General features: G+C 37.9%; 1 protein-coding gene across 3 annotated transcripts in view; it reads right to left on the reverse strand.

Moving 5' to 3' along the window:
* The window catches only part of GALNTL6 (polypeptide N-acetylgalactosaminyltransferase like 6), a 465,365-nt gene that overhangs the window by 48,338 nt on the left and 393,972 nt on the right, over positions 1 to 23,055 (reverse strand). For all 3 annotated transcript variants that reach the window (XM_032685192.1, XM_032685194.1, XM_032685195.1), the window contains one exon: positions 3,883 to 4,000. In XM_032685192.1, coding sequence (XP_032541083.1) covers positions 3,883 to 4,000 — 118 coding nt within the window. The remainder of the gene's footprint in view (positions 1 to 3,882; positions 4,001 to 23,055) is intronic.

Consider the following 23,055-nt stretch of genomic DNA (forward strand, 5'->3'; position numbering starts at 1 on the left):
GTGTGCTGATTTGGAAACACGAGTTAATCGGAATGGCACCCTGTGCTATGCTTGCTGCTGTCCTCTGCAGTGATGTTTGCAAGCAAGAAGAGAACAAAAGAGAAATATGTTTGGTTTTGTAGTGTGGAAATAAAGGTCAAGCAAATTTTTAAGCAGCAACTCTTTTTTTTACCTGCCTCTGTGTGTTCCTGACCACTCAGCACTTGGAATAGACACGCCTGAAGTTTGAGGAAGCTCCTTTTTCTGCTGTGGCACAATTCCAAACGTCACGGAAACATTACAAAGCATACTGTATTTTGGAGAAAGTTATTGAATGTACAATGAGATAATGCAACCTCCCCCCCATAAAAAGAATTTTGGCGTCTGTCACATCAGGTCATACCTAGTGAAACAGCTGGAGACAAAAATCAAAATGGACACTTTCCCCCCAAGCTTCCCAGCCCTGAGTACCTTTCCTCAGTCTGGTTCAACCTCCACTTGTCCTACTAATCTAATTTTTAATTGGTCCTTGAACTCTGCCTTAGCATTGAACTCATAAAGCAATATGGCTACTATTAGTAATTCCTTTGAGCTTGCACATCTATAATTCCTTAAATTTAAACGGTTGATAAAATCTGAGGCTAAGACTGGATCCAGCTGCACCCAGGCTCCTCTCTGAGAAGGAGTTTAGAAAGCAAGGGAATCCTTTCTGCACCTCATGACACAATGGCAGGGCTTCTTTAATAAACTTTGCCTAAAAGCCTTCCACTCCCCCCATGACAGGCCACACTTCACATTCATGGTGTCTCATTTGCTTTGTAGCAAACACTCCTGTAACTTGACTCGTGGGGATGGCTGTGAATGTCTCTGGTATAGAAATGCAGAGGCTCTTGGTTGAGAAGATGCTTTTCTTTAAGAGGATCTTGATTGTTAAGTGATCTTTTTCCTGCTTAACATGTGAATGTTTCTGTGAAGTCAAGTTCATTCCAACATTTGGGCAATTCTCCAAATAACTTATTCTATGTCTGCCACCACTGAATTTGAACATATAAACTTGATATTTGATACTTGACACAGATACTTGTGAAAAATCTTCCTGAACATACCTGAAAGCCTTCCTTTGCAGCAAAACATTGGCAGTGCTAATTAACAACATGCCACAGCCTACCTGGATTCTATAGTACCTGGACATATTGTTAAAATGTTAAACAGAATGGTTACAGTTGTACATCAATCCACAGAATTTAAAATGCATCACTGAGGCTGGGAAATGGTTTGCAAACACTCCTCTCTCCAGCTCACAGAGCAGAGCAACGAGTTCAAGATGAATCACACACTACTTCATTTCAGGAAGCACAGAGCTTTTGCTCTGACATTCATTCCTCCATAACTGCATCACTGTATTTGAATTAAACACAACAATCTTCCATCTGACATGAGGAAGGTCATGTCATCAGCACAGTCTCCATTTATAGCAGATATACTGTTTACTGATTTACTCTTATAATGCAGCTCTTGTGCAAATGAGTCTCACAGTTAAAAACGACATACGAAGAATGTAAAAGGAACACTGTGTCTATCTCTGAGATTAAAGATCAGTCTGAAACAGTCCTCTATATGCAAACTTCACACAATTGTGGGACATTTTGAATCAGCTTCTCTTTGCAATTTCTTAATGAAAACCAATCATATTTTTACAAAATACTTAAGAATTAGTTGAATCAAAGAAGAAATGTGTGAAAATAGCTAACTATCTGGTGGTTAGAGATGTTCTTGTGGCAGGATACTCGAAATAATTATATGCCAGGCAAATTAATGTAAGACATGGCATCGACACATGGCACTCATCCTACCACAATTCCACAGGCCATAGATGTAACACTTTAAGAAAAAGTAAATTGTAGTTTCAGATTCACTCAAGTAGCCACAAAAATTGAACCAGTATGGTTGTTTGGCTTTTTCACTGACTTTGTAACAGTTTGCAAGTCCACCACCTTACCAAGTTTTGTGAATAAATCTGGTAAATTGAACCGTCTAGCTAGCTTATTTAACTTGTCCTCAGTTAAATAAGTTTTAAGATGACTGAATCTATAGCTACAGTAAAAACTGCTGAAGCAGAAACCTTTCCCAAGGTGACAGTGGTGATTCTGACATAATAAACCCCAGTCCTGTCCGTTTCTCCCTTCCACCTCTATGATTTTTCTCCCTTTTTTTTGTTATTCCAAACCAAACAGTAGTCTTTTTAAAACTTACATCTATTAAATTCTTCCAATGGGAAGTTAGTTACTCCTATTTGGCAATCATCATTAGAGACTATTTTTTTTCTTTTAACACTAGTAAGAAAGGACAGAGATCCTACAGTCATTATTATATTGATGAGATGGATCCAGAGATATGACTGAAATGAGACCAAATGTGACAGAGCTGCCTCCAAAAAAAAATCGTCAGTTGAACAAAACACACGGGGACAATCTGGTATCTCAATTTCCAGTTGTGTTACCATGGTTTCTATACAAAGTCTGGAGAGCACTACAAGTATAATCTTTGTGATGATAAATAAAAGGAGTATTTGAAATAGGATAATAAAATCATGTGTTCAGAGACCATTATGACAGCTACAGGTAACTACTTATATTTGCCTCTGAAACAATCTAAACAGACAGAAGGTAAATCAATATATTCTAAATATATGGTCTAGCTATTGGGTTTTCCCTGCCTTCTTGTTTTATTTTGCTGAGGTATAAAAATGATTTGGAGAAATATGAGAGTAAGCCAGTTAATGCAAAACATTTTGCTGTTCTTGGTAACTCCTGTAAAGGCAGCCTGGAAGCCCAGTGTTGGCTCACACTGTATGGTTTGCCTCAGCACTGTTGTTTTAATTGCTGTTGAAACTCAGATTCAGCAAGATGTATGATATTAGTGTCACGGCTGACATACTGAATTTACTTACAGAGCTTTAAACTGACAGAATCTGGAAGTACCTGAAGGTAAATTTGAATTCTAATTTCAGTTCCAAGCTATATTCAAACACGTTTGACTCAGTTCATCTGTGTCATGAAATTCTATCAAATCATTGAAAAACTTTGCATGTAGAGACTGTGTGGCAAAGTTCTTGTGTCTTTGGGTATACTGGAACAAAATTAACTCAGTTTTCAAAATTAGACATGTTAGTCCTCATCGAACTAATACAAATGCCTGTTTTACATGCAAAAAGTAACAAGACTTTCGAGATGTAACTGATTTGAATACACGTCTACACAGAGGATATGAGGGTATACTATGGCTTGTTGTACTTAACCTGAGCACTTGACAGTTCCCCATCTGTTATTATAATAATTTAAATGCAATTAAAAAAAAAATCTGCTCTTGAACAGTTGGCCTGCAGCTAACAGCTCACAGCAGCTGAGCTGCTCTAGTGATCCACTGCTACTGAAAGGGGTCTTTCTTCCTATGACTTTCTTTTTCCATTTCCACACATTTCCCTGAGCTGACTCCATGGGACCCTATCCCCAGAGATGATTAAACTTGTTGATTTGGGCAGAAAATGATGCCCTTTTCTTTCTTGCTGTAATAGTTCTCTCTTGGTTTATTTATGCTCAATGCTTGAGTATAAACACAGCACCTGAGAGAAGGTAAGTGGAGAAGACTTGATGAAAGGAACAAGGTAGGACTTTGATGGTGGCAAACTATCACATTTTTGGAGGGAACTGCACTCAGTGTGATTTTTGTATGGCTTCTGGAGCATATGTTTATGGCATAATTCTTTGTGAAACTCTTGGGAGTTTCTAACAAAAAAAGGCATTGTATTAAATTAGTTTTAGTTAAAAGACAAAGTCAGTATGAATAAAAGCATCATTATAACATCAGAAATTAAGTATTCTGTAAGGTGACTTGATGACTTACCTTAAAGGAGATTTCATACTGCTCTCCTCCCCATATTTCTAATCCTGGATCATAGCCTCCCAGCTCCCAGAACCATTTCCGATTAACAGCAAATAGACCTCCAGCCATTACAGGAGACCTGAAGGATGAATAAAGCAACACAAGCAATAATGATGATGTTTGGACCACGTGTGCATGTGCCTCTGTGTGTTTGAGTGAAAGTTTTTTGAACTGTGGAGCTATGGAAGGCATAGACAAACAGTAGTGTAACCAAACAACATTTATCTTTATTCACCCCAAAATGGTCTCTAGATGAGAAATAGGCAATATGATGGATCTTGAGCACGATAGACAGTCATGCACAAACTCCTTGTATTTAAAAAAAAAAAGTTCTGTTCATTGCTAAATAAACCCATGTAACAGAGAAAGAAAGGGACTCTGGAAACCTGCCAAAATACTTAATGATCTCAGTACTCCATGAGAAGTAACTTGCATCTGAAGGGCAGCAAAAGTTTTCAATTCATTTCAGTCTCATAGGTGCTGGTGAGAGAAAGGCAGAAAGGTGACAGAACATGGCTACAGAGTAGCAGTTGGGAGTTAAACATCTGCTTTTCTAAGCATTTAAAACTCCTCATGTGTGTCTCACAGTGGTAATTTAACTTATAGGCAAATAATTTGCTATGTTTCCCATGTTTCCATTTATTCTATGAATAAACACGTGCAATTTACTTTAACTCAGTCTTTTTCACAGACAGTACAGAAAACAAATGAGATATTTAAAGTTAGTGTTAGAAAATATTGATGAAAAGTGCACTGTAAATTTATAAGCAGGAATTTTGTACTGGAAAATAAGCATTTTCTCTTTTTTTTTTCTTTACCAAGAAACTCATGTTTCTAATGCAGTAAATACACCGATAGCTCTCAGGATTCAAATGTTGCTCACTGTTTTCTTGAAATTGAGGTGGGAGGGGAATACAAAGGAATCTACACTGAACAGGAGGGAAACAGCAGGCTGAAGAGAGTCCAAGCCAACTATGCAATTCAATCAATGCAGCCTTAAGAGTTTTAGAGCAAGAGGCTAGAAGGAACACATTCATGCTGATGGCCGATCAGAGAGAGAAAAGACAGTACATGGAGACCTGGATGGCTTCCAGGCAATGCTTCCTTACCAGAGAATAGACATGAAACTGGATCCTATGCCATGTGTCTTCTAACACTGAAGTCCCAAGGGAAAATTATTCCATCATGGGGCATTTTTGTTTTGAATTACTATTGGTCATTTGTTTGGGGCTATGGAAGCAGATGGTATCATCCCTGAAGGCCTGACTGGAAAATAAAAACTTCCCCCTTTGCCACTGATTTAAGATTTGGCAGTGAACTCAGGACTGGTAGGTATTTCAGGAATCCATGCATAAGTTACAAGTTTATTAAGAGGACATCATGTTAATGGAACATTCTGCCATATTATCTCTGCCTGAACACTTTTTTATGTTGCTATCTTTTATCCAAGCCAGTGGAGACAATAAAACAGCAAGCAGACAGCTGAGTAGTCTCTGCTACCATTAGGAGACCAGTGAATCCCCATGCCTGAATGATAGAAAATGATCCTCTCATTTGCATTCACGGTAAAGAGAAACATTATGGATATTTTTCCTTTCACTTCTATGAGGTAGTTTAAAAAAATAAAAAAAATATTATACTTCCCATTTTCAGGACTAGGGAGCGCTAACAGACTAATTGCATTTTCCTTAAGAGATTATATTTTTAAAAGCACATAAAAGCTTTGTGAAAAAAATATTCAGACTGGCAATGCTTTGCCAGTTTGTCACATACACTGAATGCTAATACTTTTTTACTTTTACTGACATTTCATATCTCAAATATTGACTGTATTTCCACATATGAATACATTCAATGGAGATTTTATTAGAAACCTTCCCCTGGGGATTCTGACTACTACAATACATTTTCAATTTCTACCGAAGTAAATCTAATGACAACAATGTCCTTTGTGACTTCAGGTTCTAAATAATCAAAACACAATGTACTTTTATAAAGATGGACTTGCATGGAGAATGCTTATAACTAAATTGCTACTGGCAGAAGAAATGTAGTCCCAGAAATCCCTGGGAAAATGTAGGATTACTCTAATTCTCACAGATACAATATCTTTCCTGAGCATTTCTCTTAACGTAGTGAATGGCCTATAAAAAAGGTAATCCATGCAGGTGAATCAGATGGAAGATAAAAGAAATCAGACTTAAAATTGCAAAATAATTGGCAAAAACAAATTATATTTGAATCTACAGATCTTTCCAGTGATAAATAATGAATAAAGAAACCCCTTGTTAATTAGATGTGAAAGTTCAAAACATTTATTACAAGTAACAAAACTACCCAATGACTGGAACAGTAGCAAACTCATAGTTTTTCCACTTCCTTAATAAAAAAAAAAAAAAAGAAGAAATTGAATGTAATTGCCCCATTAATTCATATTCCACAAGATGATCTGACATTTGTTGTTTTGCAGGAATAGCGATGGAGAGGAAAACCAGGATGGCCCTTTGATTTTCATTGGAATGGGATGAGTAATAAGCTGTGTGAAAGTGACTGGTTGCCACAGTATGCGTATTGCACTCCATGCCACAAGCAGCTACTGCTGAACAGGCCTTAAATTATCTCCAAAATATGAAGATGAGTCCAGTCTTGCAATCATGATTTATATATAAAGTCTTTATGTAGTTAATAGGATCACTTACATAGATAAACGAACTGCACTGAGCCCAAAGGAAAGGAATTAATCTCTTATTTAATGGCTTCTGTATAGAAATGTCAAGCTATGTTTGTAGAAGTAATTTTTCCATGAAATGTCCAACTCAGGTGCTTAAATAATCAGACCTGAGCTACAGTAGCATAATATTATGTGAGTAATTACAGTGGGAAGCTGTAAAATGCTTATAGTCTAAAACTCAGAAGGACAAAGACTCCCCAAACATCAGGGAAGCTGGAAGGTTGCTAAACTTGAAAAATAGTTGTAAAAACCTTCCACATGAGAACTACTGCACAGACTCACTGACGATACCTAAAAGAACAATATCGGAAGTAAAAGCTAGCTGATCCAAAAATGTCCCAAGCGGTCAAAGACTGCTGAGCTGAGACAGAAAACGAGTTTGATTTAGTGAGAGTGTCAAAAAGAAAAAAAAAAAAGGTCAAGAAAATTGTTTTTCAAAAAAAGACAGACTGAGAAAAAGGCAGGCAAATGCTTAATGTGAAAAGACAGCTCAGAAACAAATTTAAAAAGTGCACTAAAAGAAGTGTAGCAGTAGCTCAAACTGTAGCCAGCAAAGAATTTTATAACTGCTTGCAATTTAAATGGAGAGGCAGGAAAGAGATAATCTCACCTATGAATTTTCAAGGTAAGAGAAAAATGACATGGACTTAAAAGGAGTGTGAAGTTACTTGCATTAGAAACAACTGTGGTATATTGCAAACAAGTGAACTGCATAGCAGGTTTTGGAATCATTATACTGCAAGAGTGATATATACAGTGGAGCTAAAGGATTTGTGAGAAGAGAAACTTTGACAGCACATGGAAAGAAAATGAGGGAAATGAAAATGGGAAAGCACTTGTGCAGTAGGTACATGTGCAGTAGGTACACTGATAGGAATCACCTGCCTGAAACAGCTGAAATTTGGCCATTATAATCGTATACACTGAATGGCATATTGCACTATGCCTCTCTCTGTATCATCCAGACTGATTAAAGGCTCTGTGTTGAACTACTAAACAGAAAAGGATGAATGCTGGAAAGAGGAGTCCACCTCATGCAGGATACACTGGACAAACTGACCTTCAGTGCCAAACCCGCTGACATGTTGTATAAATACTGAGGCAAATAGCCCACAACAGGAATCAGGACCAGATCCTGTTGACCTTGTGGAGACAGGAATGTAATGGACAAGGAGGAAGGGGGCCATGTTGCTGCTGACGCAGCAGCAGTCACAGAAATGACTGGTGACCTCCTGAATGCAGCTTTGAGCTAGGCTTCTGCACTTTTTAAAATGAATTTCAAGGTCTTGTTAAACAAGAAGAGTGTTCCTTCACCCTAGTGATACCATATGAAGGCACCTCAGGAGAGGGTATAAATTCAAGTCACCTTGTTTCACTGGTGACTGCTCCAGGTGCTCTCTGCAGCAATTCCTGATAGCAAACAGCAGAAACTGATACTAGTCCTAGATAATAAAAGTTCTAATAAAACCAAAAATTAAAATCTGTGTAGGGTTAATGTAAGAGACAGACTTGTCCACTCGAAAGAAGTGAATGCAGAAATTAAACAAACTGAAATTAAGATGAGTTAATCAAATGGCAAGGAAGTGATATATATTAATAAAATAAATGACAAAAATGTGAACTTAGAGGTTGCTCCAGCTAAAGACAGATTCTATACTGTGTACAGAAAAAGACAGTGATGTAGCTGGAATGAATACGGATAAGACTTACTGAATTTCTCAAGAAGTAAAAAAAAAAAAGTGGAATATTTTATATACTTAATTGTCTAATCAAATATAATTAAAATGTATGGACTGTTTTACATTTAATATTTCTGTAAGACATTGTTTTATCTTTTATCTATTCTAACAACATGAGTCATCTCCATGTTTATAAAACCGCCAAGACTTAGAAAGTAAAACTTGTATCTGTGACATTAGCCTATGGAAGTTACTCTTTCTTTTTTTCCTCAATTATCCAGTTTTCTGAACAACTTTTACTCTACATGAATTTGTGCCCCTGTCCGTACCAAACAGTCACACAGGTTTTGAAACCACTGCATTCCTGATCATCATTATCTCCCTAGAGTCTAGAAGCATCATCTCACAATATAAAATCAGATCAACCACGTAAGGAAAAGGCCTGTATGTAAGGAAAAGGCCTATCTTAAAGTTGGTTTGCTCTCCATAACTGCCTCCACCCAGTTCGTTCACTGTACATTCAGAGTCGTCACCACAGTACACTATAAATTGCCAGCTGATGTTTCTCCAGTTAATGTCTGTAATTCTGAAGTCCCGACTATTTATAGTAATGGACACTAGAAATTTTCATGAAGCAAACTGAACCCACTCTCACACAAACTCAAATTTGTAGAGCTGTATCCCACTGTGCAGACTCCTTCTGCATATCCGGTTGGTTTCAGTAATCTGTATTCTCTTATTAAACCACTGTATAATTTTACTGTCATTCTTAAGCAGTTAGGATGTTCTTATTTTAATTTTCCTTCATTATATTTTTCTAATGAGTTGTTTGCCAAATTAGTCATACATTGACAAATTTAACATAGTTGCACACTGTCTCCATCTTACCTACAACAAATACCTGTGTATATGCATGTCTGTTTCATACTTTTCTACTCAGTGGTATCTGGACAATTAAATTGTGAACTGTCAGTCCTTTAAGAGGCACAGCACTAAAATTTCACTCCTGCTAAATGTTCTCCTGATTTTTTTTCCCAAAATCAAATTCAGAAGTCTAAGAGACCACTCACACTTAAGTTAGCAATAATAAATATCTTGCTTTTTAAGCAGTTCCATTCAAATTTTATTCAATGTTGACAACAAAACAATTCCCTTTCACGGAGCAGAGTTGCATTCAGATTTAGCAAAGTTGTAACTGTGTTTTAACTTTAACCAAAATCTTTCCTGGACAATTCAAACATGTGAAATGCTAATGTGGCAGAAGAGTGAGTATGTACCCAACAGTACCCACTAGTGATCACAGTTGCTTGTGACAGGCTGTGACAAAGTCACACAAGCTTTTCCTGACTCTCCACTACTTCCCAGTGCAGAAAGCACGATTATGTAGGATGGAGAGCAAAGCCAATCTATTTTTACTTTTGTAGCCTGCATCTCTGCATAATCAACAGTCTCTCTACTAAAACTGCAGAGACTTCATTTTGATGCCAAATGTGGCAAATTTTTCCTGACCAGCAGAGTTCAGAAAGTTTTGATAAGTAATTCTATTCTTATGTAATGAATTTTTTTAGAGATTATGACCAGTTAGTTTCATTACGTGAAACTTGTGTAAATGGGACTATACACATCTCACTCACTTGAAGCTTAAAAGTGCAATTTTTTTGCATTAAACTAAATATTCTTACAAGTATGAAAGAGAAAGAAAAAAGCATAGGGTTTAGTTTTTTTGTAAACTACCAGTTCAAATTATCATTACGCTGAAACATGTAGCAGCCAAGTTGTATTATTTAAAATTAACTCCCAAGTCTCTCTATAATCACATTTCATCTTTAAACTAGACTTTTGTTTGTGAAATATTAAGATAAAACCTCTTTCTTCAAATGGTGAGCCAGAAAGCTGTGGAGAGTCAGCCACAAAGAAAGCTCTAAAAGCAACTGATGTTCAGTTTATAAAAGTTTAAACTGTGATTTCATCATACATGCTTATTTTTCTTACCACATCGATTAACTTCACTGAAAAAACTGTATTGTAAAAGAGTGATGAGCCCTTACGTGGGTGATGATGCTGAGGCCCATTTAGCCTTTCCTCTCATATTTAGAAAATTAAAGAAGCTGTAGAAGAGGTGAGTTGGGTAGAGATGGAAGACTCTGAAGATAGAGCTTCCCTTTCTCATAATTACCACTCATAACCCAAGGGAAAATCTATCTGAATTACTGTTAGAGGAGATCTACAGCACTCAGACTAAGGGTTTGGGTCAGCAGAAATGAGCATCCTGAAGCAAAAAGTAAATGAAAGCTTCTGGAAATGCCCTGCATGCAAAGGTGTTCAGCAAGTTAAACTAAAATAAAAAAGAACAGCTGCATGTCACACTAAAGAGACAAATCCAACACACGAGCAGTCTCACAAGATTGAGGCTTGGGTGCTGTAAAAGCAAGAAAGCAGAGGTGAGAGCAGCACTTCAGCTGAGCCACATTCATTTCATGAGAGATGGATCTTGCACATATGGAGTTCAACAGCAGCAAAAAAACCTTCAGCCCATTAGTAGGAAGTAAGAACTGCTGGAGAAAACAAGAACTTCTAAACACAATTTGAAACAACTCTGTCATTTCAGTTCCTTTCCATATTGATGGGTATTATTTGCATTCAGGATTGTTCCTTGAAAATGTAATCTTTGAAAATTAAATGTAGAAATAAAGATCGATTGCAGGCAAAATACTACCAACTGTCCCTAAAATAGGAACTTACTTTAGCCTTCCTGGCTTTTGTTGAAGCCCATCCAAAACTAAACACAAAAAATAATTTTTCTTTTTATTTTAAAAAGGATATATATAATGTATCTCAACTTGTCTAGATTCTAACCAAGGTCAAGATTCAAACAGACAAGTAGTATTTTGCACAATGTAAGAAGTCACTCTGCTTCTGGTTCTTGTGAAAATCCAATTATTTTGACTATGAAGGCATAATAAACTTTCTATAATCATCTTTTCCCTCTGCGTTGTTATGAAACATGAAGCTGGAATTTTAAGACAATGCCAATACTGTAACTTGAGTGTACATCTTACTTTTAAACAGGAAAAATCTGTTCAAGCTAAGAAGGAAATCCATGTCAATGGAAAATAACACTTAGGTAAAAGGACATGTCATTTGAGATTAATCTTCTGTTTTCAAACAAGGAACAAGGCCAGATGCATATCTTTAGATTATCCATCCCAGTTGCACAGTAAGTCTATCACAACCTCCCAAGCATTAGGGAATCGGCGTGAAGCTGTGTCAGGTGAGGTTTAGTTTAGATATCTGGAAAAAGTTTTTCACCCAGAGGGTGGCTGAGCACTGGAACAGGCTCCCCAGGGTAGTGGTCACAGTACCAAGCATGTCTGAGTTCAAGAAGCCTTTGGACAACGCTATCAGGCACATGGTGTGATTCTTAGGATGTTTTGTGCAGGGCCAGGAGCTGGAACTTGATGTTCCTAATGGGTCCCTTCCAACTCAGCCTATTCTATGGTTCCCTGAATAGATAACAGTTCATCAAATCCCATCACTATCTTCAAGGAAGTTCTCTCAGAATATATGGGGGCAGGAGATGAACAGAATTACTATCCAACGTTTTCTTCCCCTCCTTAGATGGAGAGGTGTAAACCAGAGAACTATCTTTATTGATTTAATTAAGCCTAGTATAGCATCATAAGCAAAGTTTAAACTCAAGGAGAAATTTTCAATTTTATTAAAGATAATAAATGATTCCTTTGAAACATAAGCAATGGTCCAACCATAGGTTCTTATTTCCAAAATAGTCCTTTAATTCAGACATTGTCCTTCCAAGAGAGATTCCAAGATGAATAATGATTACAAATTCAACCACTTAGCAGTCTCCTATCAGAAGTTACAGGTAATTCTGAATAAATTATTTCGATTACTATAACTCTGTGGTTCCTAGAACTCTAAAACTACTTATTGCAGATTAAAGTAGATTTAAAGACATCGCAGCCCTCCCAAAATAGCTTTGTATATAATGTGTAAAAGTGACATCACAACTGTGGATTAAAAAGTGCTGCAGGAACAGCCTTTTCTGCACTGCTCACACCTTCCAGCATGAGCTCACAAGCAGACCAAGGCAGCACGACCAAAGTATGCTCCGGCAGCACTGCTCCCTGTAGTGTCTGTGGGCAGGACCAGCGGGGCTGTGTCCATTGGGCCCGTGTTGTTTCTTATGCCATATGAACTCCACAGGGGCTGGCAAAACTGCAGCTTGGGTCTTTTTATAAATTGCAGGTGAGGGAAAGAGGTCATTCTCATAAATCTACTGTATAGCAGTAGCTATATAGTAGCACGTCGTGCTACTGTATAGCACGACGTGCATATTTCTAACAGCTGAGAACTTTGAAAAAAGACCAAAAAGGCAGCTGAATTACAATCACCACCATAAACTCCACACAGAAGAGAAGCTTTTGCTTGCTCTGGATTTCATGCAGTATTTCAGGCTGAAGCTTTGTTTGTGCAACACTGAATTATTTAGGTGGGCAAATGAGAAGAGTTAGTATTGAAGCACCGCAAGGAAATGGCACCTGGTGTTTCAGTGGGTTTTCTTTTTTGTTCATGTCTCTGTTCACACACCAGATCAGACTAAATCATTAGTGAAGGCCATTTCCAGAACATTTCTGAGTTGGAAAGATTTTAAATAAGTGGAAGTATAGTTACAATAACCTGCTCCTGATTTTTTAACAAAGTCTCTAAAAATATTGCTGCCTAGCAAGCTGATGGAATTGGCTTTTTTTCAGGGTCCCACAACTGCCCCTGGTGACTCTGACTCAAGGAGACAGAGCTCTCACACCAGGCTAAGTGGATGAGACACACAGTTAATGATATGGCTATGATCTGCCATGGAGCTGAGGATGTGGATGAATGTTATTCCTTTGATCAGTTCTTCAGTAGTACTGTCAGCAACTGCCCCCACTCTACCCTCATGCGCACACAGTGCTTCAAATGCAGGCAGGAAATCAGGACAAAAGGTAATTTTAATGTTTCATTTATGTCTGTCCTTGAGGATTAATGCAGAAGCCTGAAATGATTCCATGATGACAGAGAGGGAGACTGAAGCCTGAGTAGCTTAACCATTATTACAAAAAGGAGGTCATCCATTTGCCAGTGGTCAAAGATTTCAAGGACATTGGCACTAAGTTTTAAGAAGGCAAAAAAAATTGTGCCTGAAGAGGCAAATATGCAGCCAAAGGTATTCTGGAAATGTGCTCCTAGATGCATCATTGCCATTTATTAAAGCTCCTCTCTAATTTGCTGTGTTACCACATTATGGAGGGTAACGGAGAGGCAGGCACTTTACTACAACAAAATTAGATTTCTCCTAGTCTGCACCAGAGGCACAACAATATTTTCTTGTAAAAACTTCGAAGCAGTGAAAGCAGTTTTCCAAAAATGGAACTGACAGAAAAAACACTGGAAAGTACTTCTCAGTGAAGGATAAAGCAGTTGAAAGCTGATGAGTGAGCACCTGATTGTCCCATAACAACATCTGCTTTTAATGTGATGTTGTTGTAAAGATGGACAGGCAAGGCTATGGAAAACCAGAGAAATGAACCTTCCTGGTTCATTATCATTTGCAGTGAAATTAAGCTGTGTATGTGAACTCTGGACCTGACCTTGAAGGCAAATAAGGATAATGAATTTGGCATAAAGTTCTGCTAATTTGCGCAGGCCATAGTGGAAACTCTGCTGAGCAAACCATACTGGTCTCAGAGTCGGAAACAAGAATCCCTATGTAGTGTAAGTGCTCACACACAGAAGAGTACCTCCACCAGTGAGATAGCCAACCTCCCTCACCCCAGGAGTTTAACACTAAAAGTTTTATCTAGCTGGAAGATGTACAAGATACATTTCTGAGAACAGCATGCAGAAGGGGACCTTTGGGAGTAGATCAAAAGCAGGATAAGGGGAGATCCCAGAAGTAATCCTGACTGATGCGAGATCAGGGCTGGATTGGGTACACAGCTGGCTTTTGGGTGACTTACCAACAGAGACTGCAGCTGCCTTGCATGCTTTTTCCCTCCTAGATCCAGAGACTCACACAGCCCAGCTACTCTTGTGCCAGCATTGTCCTACTGCCCGCCACGTAACAGCACATGGATCAGGAGGGGTCACCCTAACCTATATGTAACTATAATGAAAATACTGCAAGAAAAAATTGACAACTGAAAACAATAACATATACACACTGCAACTGCATTAACTCAAATGCCAAGACTCCTGTCTGAATTTGCTTTTAGGAAAAATTATTCATTTCCATTTATCTAGACTAATACTACATGGAAAAAATCTGAAGAGTTGGAGAAATCTGGGCCAATCAGTAGTCCCTGAATCATTTAGAGAAATTTGCTAGTGATAGTCTTATCACTTCATAATTACATTAGAAAGCATAAAAAATGGTGTTTCAAATCCTGAACTGGCTGGAAGGTAAACTGAGCAGTAATAAGGACTCTGACCTATAAAGGCTTTATTGTTAAGAGGTTAAAAAAAAACCAACCACCAAACCCACCAAAAACCAACACAAAAAAAACAAGAGAAAAAGCAAATCCTTAATAACAAATAATCAGAATAATCTTTGTTAGAAATGGCAGCTACTGGCCCCACTGAAACTGCCGTTTCATTTGATCTCCTCCATCATGGCCACATTCACCACCACAAACAAATGGACTCTATATCAAGTAGGTGGTTACTGACAGATAGTCTCATTAAGTAGATGATATTCATTGGAGGGAATTGGTAATACTGTTATCATTTTACAAACTACACAAAGACTGCTCAGTGCTTCTGATTCAATGGATTTCTTAGCTCCTCTGAGAAATACTTCAAATGTAGATTCAAAGAGGACTCTCAGTGTCTGCTCTAAGGCCCTGAGTCCACATTGAGATGTTTCCAGTTTTCCCCAGCTTCTTGGCCTCAAACATGGAGGCTGTCCTCAGGAGTGTGAACTGAATCTCAGTGAGAGGTTGAGGTGCTGCTGTTACCCCGGCTTGGTGTCTGCACATCAACGGGCTTCATGCCTTAAATTACCTGTCTCCCCAAAGGAGTCAAACTGCTCCACCTGCACAAAAACTTCTCGCCATGGGACATCACTTTATCTCTGCAGGTACTTACATCACCTCTATTTGTGATAAAGTAACCTACCCTTAATCTTTGAGATTATAATCTGTTATTTGGTGGCCAGGGTCAGCATGGATTATGCTTACTGAATAAAACCTGTATGCTTCCAAAGGACAGAAATCCTCTGAGGAGAGGACTACTTGTGTCTACATTGTCACTACAACCTCCTTTCTTTTTGATCTCTTGATCTGAGTCCCCTGAATACTTGGCTGTGACCCTGTTCTAGCTCGTTCCCCAACTCTCCACTTGGGTAGCTTTGCCAACTCTCCTGAAAGGGGAGAATTCTCAGGGGATGCTTCTCTCTGCAGCTGGTGTGAGCTGGGGAGCATGGATCTCACCAGCAGGTTTCACTCCTGCCACTTAGGGCAGTTCTTCCTCACTACCAGCTAAACAGAAATGAGAGCTATGATGCCATAACCCACAAGCTAATAAATCTGAATACTTTGCTTGAGAATACATTTTCAAACAGCTTATCTCCAGCTAGCTGAAGAGAGTCCATAGAAACTGTAGAGAAAAACAGTAATTAGGTCAGTTCTATGTTTGTGAAAATATTTTGCTAAAAATTTCAGCTACACAACAACACAGAACCTAACTTAATCACACAGTAAATTGTCGGCTGTCATAACCAGTAATAAGGGAGAAGAGTTACAGTTGTAAAGTAGTTGCTGTAGCACTCAGCCATATTCTGCTGGCAAGAAAATAAAATTAATGAAAGATTTAATGGAAGAATGTTATGCATGAGCCTTCTTGAGACATGTAATTAAATACAAATTGCAAAACACAAATAAGTACATTATAAAATGCAGAACTGCGGGCCAAAGATTGAAATTGACAGAATTGCTTTTAAAGCTTTCCTTCTCCAGCTACACACAGGATGCTATTCTTCTAAATGCTATGCTTATAAATAAAAATAAAATGAAACAGAACACTACAAATATTTTCTCTTCATAACTATACTTTAAAAGCAGAACTGTGCTTCAACTGTAATTACATAAGATGCTATTCCATTAACAATTATTATTAAGAGAGAGTGGGAAAGCAAACAAGCCAAAGGGAAAAAAATCTGCTTTCAAGTGCTGCTAAAAGAACCCCATTGCTGTTTAGTGATGAGGCTTAATCTCTCAATGGAGGCAGAAAAGCGATACAGTCACAACTAAACTGTGTTTTGAGGTCAGGTGAACTGGATTCCTGACAACATCTTTCCATCACTTGCAAGTGCAACTATTCCTGGAGGTCAAAACCTGCTCTACCTGGAAGATACGATTTCTTGACAGAGAGTAATGGCAAGAAAGAAAGACTAAGTACATTTTCTTAAATGAAGAATGAGCTTCACAGAGGTCAGCATTTTGTCTTCATTGCTTCTCTTTCCAGAGCAGGGAGAACAGCTTCAAGCAAATCTGACACAGCATGCTCTGTGTTAGTGGTTTTCTTCCTCCATACATCAGCCTGTCTGTACCAATACCTTCCCATTAATCTGGGAGTGGTTCATACACCTGTGTTTTCCAAGGAGAAAACTCAGCATACTCCAACTCCCCATGCAGAAGCAACACAGAAAGCAACTTTCCTCTTCCTGCACCACAGGTGAGAGATTCACCCTGAGACTTGATTTCACTTCCTGTGGGATTCATTCAGAGATCAATGGATGCAAGAGATGCACCATCTGTTTGGGGCTCAGCTTTTAAAGACAACTGCTATAGGACACAGACTCTCATTACAGACAAGTGTCATCTGAAGTCATGACTAAGAAGAAAATTAAGAAACGAGTCTTCCTGTTTTTATTTCGGTTACTTGAACAACTCTGAAAGTATGCAGTAGATGTGAGCAAAAGATCCATGTATGCAATCCTGGTACTTCTTCAATATCACCACATTATTTGCTGTGTGCTAATAATTAAAGATGGATGCCAGGCAAAACTCCAAATGAATAATATCATCCTCCACAAACTCCTATTGCCATGAGCAATGGCATCCACATGATGAACACTATGCAACCAAGCCAGTATTCTCACAATAGATCTTCACATCTCTGTGGAATAATGAAGTTCACTCCACTGTCAAAATACATTCAGAGCATGTGTGTATGCATTTCATTATCAAGACAAAAGCCAACAGCCAAGTATGCAGAAAGAAATATGTATCATATTCTTGACAAATAATGTATGTAATAAAAAGCTCCTGTTTCAGAGGAAGGAATATAGAACGGGTTTTTTTTCCTGCATGAAAGGTTTTGAGTTTAGTTTTCCAGCTATGGTTTATCGATGCAGCACAGATAATTTATACTCTAGATGGATATTAATGTAAGGTCTTTTAAATACATCTTCTAATAAGAAGTCAGCATATGATCTATTGCAGTAAGTAGCAAAATATAGAAATAACCTATTTTCAGCAAATGCATGGCTTGTCTACTGATGTAAATAATCCTTTGAAATATCAGTTTTTGCAAAAAACCATATTTGTTCAGAAACTGATACATGAGGAAGGCTTTCCTCAGTCACTAAACCACTCTAGCTGGGCCTCTTCTATACTGATCTATAATACCAAATAGAATGTTTTCAGGGCTACTATGCAGGAAGCTACACTAAAAAAAATCCTTTGAAATATGATTTCACACATTCCCCTAATGTTAACTTCAAGTATTGTTTGATTTTTTCCTCTAATTACTTTACAGTAATAAAAATCTTAAAACTTTTTCAAGTTAAACATTCCCTGTTATTGTAGTCTTGCAAACTGACTTGATCACAAAAGGTTTAATTATTATGTTATAATTCCCTCCTAGGAAACAAATACATAAATTAAGTACATCAGTGATTTAAGAACACTCCTCCCTACATCTCAGTTACTAAATTAAGTCTCTTGACTGAGCTGGAGAGTTCAACAAATCACTAAGCACTGTTTCTTTGTCTGTGGAAAAACAATTTGCATAGCAAAACAATTAGTTGTGCACAAGTACCACTGCCACTGAAGTTTCATACAACACTGAGGGCTAATGAACCACCACATTGTCTTCTCCATGTCACACACTGCCTCTCGCCTGATGCAAACTTCAGTAAATAAACAATGGGGGAACAATGATACCACTGTGAAAACCTGCCCCAGTCTCCATGGGAACAACTCAGAACTATCCTCTTTTTAATGGCTTTTTTTCACATCAGAAGACAGATACAATGTTCTGTCTCTCAGTCCTCTCTGTTCTGAAGTTCATCTGGAGTCTCCAAACGACTATTCCATGGTTCCCAGGTATGGTGGTCAAATCTGAACACAGCAATGCACCTGTGATTTCACAGGTATACAAACTGGAATATTTACCTGCAACTTTTATGGATGTTAACACATCACACAGTGAAAATGGAACTTCATTTAATAATATAACACTCTCATCCTTTCCTGTCACAGTGCTGTTTAACTAGCTATTTGCACTTACGCTTTAAATTTCTCCTCAGCTGTGGCGCTCTTTGCTTTTTAATGCCGAATTTCACATTATTTTTTTCTAATTATTTCTTCAATTTGCCAGGACCATTTTGACTCTCTCTTCTCAAAGGCCTGTAAGCCCCTGCTAATGCCAGCTTACTTGTTTTTAAAAAATTCATTGCTCAGACAATTAATGAAGACACTGAACAGAACTAGGATGCGGGGTTCTGCAGACATTTGCCTCAAGGACCTGCATCAGTATTTCAAAGTTTAACCTCAAACCATTCACAGCTACTCTTTGACAACAATTTCTTCTCAACTTGTCATGTGGTCATCTGATGAAAAATAAAGATGTATCCACACTCTATAAACTTTATGAGAAAGTAACTATGGCAACACCAAAAGCCTTAGAAAGAAGATCACATTCACTGCCTCCCTATTCTTTAAGTAACCAAGTTCCTAATATGGCTTAACAGACCTAATGTCGTTCTGCTACCATCCTCTGCTCACTCCTCGAATCCTCCCTGCTATAGCTTGCAGGTGTGTGGTCTGATCCCCATGGAAAAGCAGCTTTATGCTCCTCAAACTGCTGAATTCACTCGAATGGTAGAAAACTAAACATTTTCTTCCTCAGCATGAAGGGATTTTTTGAGTTTACATGGCTCCTGGAGGTGAGCATTGTAAAGAAAAAGAGGCAGCACCGAGTCACCAGTGTGACAGACTGTCCCACAGCAGGGGCACTGTCTCCGCAATCCAGTAGTAGAGAGCTCATTTTCTCCCTGTGTCTCATGACACCACATCCCCTGTCAAAGAAGGTAATTAAAGTTCTGTGACAGGTTCAGTTCCTGAAAAGCCCATATTAATATTTTTATTATATTTAAGATAACTTAAAGTGGATTATTTAGTATTTTTTACAAATTTTTGATCCGTGATCAAAGACAGTCTTATTCACTTCTTTATGATTACAGAATCACAGAATCATCAAATTTAGAAGAGACCTCCAAGATCATCTAGTCCAACCGTCAACCCAGCACCACCATAATCAGCCCTAAATTTTGTGGTTTAAACACAGATTAAGTATTCTATAATATTTACCATCATCCTTTTCCCTTCTTCCCTCATCCAGAGTCAGTCAATAAACCTGTCTCTTGCTTGTCCAAAATTTCATAGTAGGCATACATAATCTTGCATACCACACAAATCCTCCTCCTTCTCACTCTAGATCAGATTTCCAAAACACAGCAGTTGTTGTACCCAGTAGAGCACTCCTGGGAGCATTCTGAATTTTAAGCTGCTTCTGAGATCCAGGAGAATATGCCCACCCTTTTCAGTTATGCTGTACCCAGTAGGATCATTTGCACCAGCAATGATGCCCCAGATCTGCAGGTTTCTGGGTGCTTGACATGAGACTCACACAATCATTCCAGTTTTGGAAGAACCTGGGGAAGCCACAGACATCACAACCTTCGTCTCAAACAACTTTTCCCTGGCTCACTTCCTCTGCTTGTTGTTATCAGAGCATGTTGACCCTACCTTCAGGACAGGAAAGTGTGTCTGCAAGGTGCACTCAGGCTGATGACATTGAGTATTTCGCTTGGAGAATACCAGCTGGAGTGTCCCTGGAGCCAACTCTGACATCACTCCTGCAGGTAACTAACATGGATGGATGGCTAATTTAGCTTTAAGCCTGTCCTCCAGGATGTTCTACTCAGTAATCAAGCTTACTTCTGATAATGAGAAAACCTAACAATTCTAACAAAACACTTGGCTTTATGCTGGTATTTCTGGTTTTTCTCATTTATTTTCCATAACACTGACATTTGCACTCAGAAATCTCAAATTCAAAACATTTTCCTTGTTGAAATCAGTTTCTTTTTTAAATCTTATAAAATACTTGCATGCATTTTTCTCTGAGCATAGCTGTGACTCAAAATTATTTCATTAATAATATTTTGAAATTTATCTGCATGGATCAAAATTTCCACATTCTGAGCTGTATTTATTGTGACCAGTCAACTGAATCAACTGGTATGGTAATGCTCTTCCTCCTCGCTTGTGTGAATATACTGCTGTCCATTCACTTTCCAATAAGGTCTGTACACAGAAAGCTGAAATATGTTTTCCACATGTTTTAAAGATAATAAAGGTACGTATGCATCAACTGAAGACCAAGCAAAAGGGATTCAAGCTGACATTAAATATTGGTGACATTTATTTTTGTGTTATTTCCTTAAATTAAAACATGATAACTAAATGTCAAAAAATATTTTAGGAAATGCTAGATTTTTTTATTATTATTATTTCTGCCAAAGAAATAATAAACTAGTTAATTTAAATTAGTTAAATTATAAAGAAGGGTAACAGCTGGAGAAAATGGGGGCAAAACCTGGCCTCAGCAGTCCTCTGTGGATGCTTCTGTCTTTAACACTTCAGCACCAGAGTATTTTAAGTTTAGTATGAGAAAGACTAGATAGAAAATTGGATGGCTGAAAAATTCTTCGCAAATTCAAATGCAGATAGCTGCAAGACACATATGCATTACCAGTGACATCCAGCAATAAAAAAGACTACCTTATGAGAGCCACAACTGGATCAATTGAACATTTGCAAGAATAGCTGTCCCAAGGATCCGAGATATGCAAGGTCAGATTGCTCAGGAATGGAAGAAACAAGTAACAGATAAGCCTTGGAAAGGGCAAAGACAACTTTAAGATCTATGAATAGAGATCGTTCCAGCAGATATAGGTCAACTCCTGAAGACTGCATGCAGTATAATGCTGCATACAAATCCGGCCTGCATTTTTCAAAAACAGAGAAATGAAAATAAACTTAGAGCTGTGCCAGAACAACAAGAGGAATATGGAGCTGGTATTTTATGAGAAGAGGCTGAAGAAGGCCAATGAAGTGAAGACTGAAACAGGATGTGATTTCTCTTTAGCAACAGACCAGGAATTATTTGACAGACCAAATATTTTTAAACAACCTGACTGTTTAGGTGTGTTCAATTAATTTCCAGAAAGACTAGCATTTTCAGAGATCTGAAGCATCATCTCTGCTTCTGTCAAATTGCAGGAAGCTCTCTAGTCCTGCTGGTGTTACAGTCTTATGGGTTGAACTCCACATTATTCTGCTTCGGTTCCAATCTTGGGGTATTTTGGATTCTCTATTATGTCCGGAATGTCACAAAATGCAGAAATTCACAAATTCACTTAATTAAGTTTTATAATTAACTTTCCCTATTTGCATCAAATGAAACCATTCAAAAATCAGCTATCTTAAGAACTACAGTGATTGTCCCATTAGGTAATTTATGTTTCTGCTTGTACCTATTGTTTACAGATACATAGCAAAGTACCTTTCAAACTCCTTTCAGTTATCTTCCACATTTTTGGAAAAATCCTGTTCCAGCTGGATAATAGTTGCTTTTCTGATCAGTGCATGATCGTAGTTTCTGTTATTTTTGCAACTATTTGAAGGAATTGCTCAGACAAAAAAAATAATTCAGAAGAAACCTACATCACTTAGCATCTGAATTCTAGCACTGCTTAACACAAACCTCTGCAGAAAAAGATATTTAATTCTAAGTGGCTCATATGATTTTTTTGTATATGCATCTGATGTGGTATCTAATCTAAACTGACCCCTGTAAAACTAACTCTGTGTGTGTGTGAATGGGAGAGAGTTACTATTACTCAGCCCAAGCAGTAGATTTCTAGTTTCACCAGACACTGTACTGTATTTATTCTTTATATGACTACTAGAGAGATTGTGTACTTTATATTCCTCACAATAGTTAAGATTTTACCAATGTGTCTTTAGTAGGAAGCTTTCTGAAGCCAGCAACTTGCTAATTAAGTAGAAATGCCAGACAAAAGATTTTAAGGTGCAGGTAGACAGGATGTGACATCATCTCTCACAGGTGAATTCCCCATCATAAAGAATGAGAAAGCAAAATCTTTGGAGAAAATTAAGGTATGAAAGAACACTCTGTTCTCTAATTTTGTGCCTGTTTAATGTTCTCCCCTTCTCCCTCGGGATATGAGGAAAAAGTTGTAGCGTCTTAAAGACAACAGAAGCATGACAGAAATCCATGTGAGAATGAGAGGAGATGATATCCTGAGGAAAAGGAGAAGAGGGCAGCTGGGATCTTGAAATATTCTGTAACCAG

Source organism: Chiroxiphia lanceolata, chromosome 4 (assembly GCF_009829145.1).
Source record: "Chiroxiphia lanceolata isolate bChiLan1 chromosome 4, bChiLan1.pri, whole genome shotgun sequence".
In the NCBI taxonomy this organism is placed as follows: domain Eukaryota; kingdom Metazoa; phylum Chordata; class Aves; order Passeriformes; family Pipridae; genus Chiroxiphia; species Chiroxiphia lanceolata.